At 46.9% G+C, this 2,826-nt stretch overlaps 1 protein-coding gene across 2 annotated transcripts in view; it reads left to right on the top strand.

Annotated features, from left to right (window-relative positions):
* The first annotated feature begins 2,648 nt into the window (after positions 1-2,648).
* The window catches only part of FAM92A (family with sequence similarity 92 member A), a 28,340-nt gene continuing 28,162 nt past the window's right edge, over positions 2,649-2,826 (top strand). For both annotated transcript variants that reach the window (XM_026081000.1, XM_026080999.1), the window contains exon 1: positions 2,649-2,723. In XM_026081000.1, the coding sequence (XP_025936785.1) occupies positions 2,692-2,723 (32 nt within the window). In that variant the 5' untranslated portion in view covers positions 2,649-2,691. The remainder of the gene's footprint in view (positions 2,724-2,826) is intronic.

Raw genomic sequence — 2,826 nt, 5'->3', positions numbered from 1 at the left:
TTCCATCTGAACATGAGGAAAAACTTCTTTACTGTGAGGGTGACAGAGCACTGGGACAGGTTGCCCAGAGAGGTTGTGGAGTCTCCTTCTCTGGAGATATTCAAAAACCGCCTGGATGCAATCCTGTGCAACGTGCCCTAGGTGACCCTGCTTGAGCAGGGGGGTTGGACTAGATGATCTCCAGAGGTCCCTTCCAACCTCAGCGATTCTGTGTGATTCTGTAATGAGCAGGAAATTTGGCATTACTTTCAACATAATTCTCCATAATTATTTCTAAATCATAGTATAAAAATATTTTTCCACTCCATGATTTCTGCAGCCTGTGCTCTTATGCATTCTGCAATGACTCAAAATTTCAGCAGGCCTTCATGACATTATAATAATTCTTTTCGACTTTTTATGYGCAGTTGACGCTTGCGGGTCATTCATTCCAGGACTATCTGTTGTATCATATTAAGAACTATTAAGTCAAATCATATGTGAAATCAGCATATATAAGTTAAGTTTTCTAAATGCCTGTGCAAAGGTTTTCAGGACTGAAGTAGATTCAGTTTGTAATAGCTGAAGATTAGCTGTCATTCCTCTCTTGTGTCTTGTTCCAGTGACATCTCCCTTTTTGATTTCATTCACAAGTAACTTTTTCTTATTTTCAAAGTATTTTACCCTCTCATTAAGTGTCAAGGCATCAGTCTTTGTCCCTCATTGGCTCATAATTTGAAGCAAATAACTTTTTACTTCTTCTTACAATATGTATACAGCACCTCATACAACAGCACTTTACTCTGTAAGAACTTCTCGGTGTTCTAACACTTGTTTGCTTTAGTTTTCCTGGGTGAGCGTGTTTCAGCACACTCCTAGTAGAACAGATGCTTTCTACTTTGGAGGYTCCTGATACAGAACCAGGTTAGAATCTGTGAACAAGAGGTGCTGCTGGGGTACCAGGCCTCATAAGACAGGACCTTTGCAGAAAACCAGGAGATTGACCAAAATAACATGTCAAAGCCATTGATTTGTAATTAAGCACTTAAGACCAGGATGCTGTGTGAGCACAAAAACAGAGTGGCAAAAACGTGTAACAGGATGAGCCTTGCTCTGATAAGTGGACTGTTTGCACGTAGGTTAAAGCGCTTAAACTTAATTGGAACCAGGTAAAGGAACCAAGGCTAAAGTAGAATGATACATCTCAGAGACAGAGCTGCAAGATAAACAATCTGTATCCAGTATGAACCAGACAACTGAAGGGAAATTTGGGGGACTTTGGGGGGAACAGAACCCTGTGAGACCACCAGTACATAGCTAATCATATCAGTAGTAAAGCCAAAATTGCCCTGCTAACAGTATCAAACCCACCAAATTTGGGTACAGATGTAGCAAAATCAAGAAATGAGGGAAAAATAATGAGGGGCAGGTTATTTATTTGGGAGGAGATTTGGCAGAAAAAGGGAAGCATAAGCACGGTGAAAAAGAATGTCGAGTGACAGAAAAAAATGGAGAATAAACTACAAAATTAGTCAATAAATGACAGAGGATTGCTCTTCCAACAGTAGGAGTGCAGATACCTAGGGACTGTCGCAAAGCTGACCTGCAGATCCAAGCCCACTGGGATGCTGGAGGGAATCCCCTTGAGCAACCCACAGGACTTGCCGTCAGGTCGATGTCCAAAACACTTGGTGTGAGAGGAGAGAGTGAAGACGGATTGAATTGCACCCTAATAATAAGCAGCGTGAGATGGTAGAGAAAGGTGATAGAACTAATTCAGCAGTAGCTGTGTATAACTAGTAAGCCTTAAGAGTGATAAACCGTAACATAGTAATTACAGCAGTGTGAAGAATGATAAAATTGTAAATTAATAATAGCAATGTGATTATTAGTTCATTGGTCATTTAGCTGATTTATTAGATTATTAATAGTGTGTTGATTGATCAATAAACCTTAGAGTTTCTCATCTCAAGCCTGTAAGTGAAAGGAGGAAAGTAGGACTTAGGTAACAGTTGACATCTCACCCACGGGTCCTCTGAAGGATATTGTAAGATTACATTTATTACTCTCTCTACATTATTACCTTAATGTTGCAAACCTTGAGATGAGTTTTACCATTGATTTCATAAGCTTCACTCAGAGAAAAATGACACCATTTTTTTAGCTTAGCTGATGCAAACAACTGTTTAGATCCTCGTTATTTAAAAGAGAGTTTGCTTTAGCTTAATTAAAACTTCAGCCTGACTTGGCTTATAAAGCCACTCTTAACAGCAGTAAATTGATACAAAAAAGCTAAGTTAAAAAACTAATCCTAAACAAATTGGTTTAAATTCACGTTTTCCTGAGGGGGCTGTTTTGAGGGGCGGTCGCGGCCCTTCGCGCTCCTGAGCAGGGTCAGGGCCAGGCCGCGGCCACGGGCTCCCGGGCACAGCGAGGCCGGGAGAGGCACCCAACGCCCGGCCTGCTCCGCCCCGGCGGGGGGGCTCAAGGCCTGGCCGCCCTGCGGCGGGGCTGCCCGCGGGGCTGCTGGGGGGCTGGGGACCGCCGTCCCCGTCCCCGGGCGCCGCCGCCGCCCGCCCCGCGCCACCAGGGGGGGGGGCGGTGCCGCCGCTCCCCGCGCACCCCTCAGGGCCGGGGCGGTGCTTGGTGCCCATGGCAACGGGGCGCGCGCCGCGCCGCGCAGCCTCCTCCCCGCTGGCGGCCGCCGCCGCCATGATGATGCTGGGCCGCGGGCTGGACGCCAGGTAACGGCGGCCGCGGCGCGGCGGGACGAGGCAGTGCGGCGCGGCCGGCGGTCCGTGTCCCCGGGGGGGTGGCTGCTGCCCTGCCGGGGGCGCCGAGAAGAGG

Source organism: Apteryx rowi, unplaced genomic scaffold (assembly GCF_003343035.1).
Source record: "Apteryx rowi isolate R43461 unplaced genomic scaffold, aptRow1 scaffold_533, whole genome shotgun sequence".
NCBI lineage: Eukaryota > Metazoa > Chordata > Aves > Apterygiformes > Apterygidae > Apteryx > Apteryx rowi.
The sequence above is the reverse complement of the archived record's forward strand: the minus strand, read 5'-3'. Positions and strand labels throughout refer to the sequence as shown.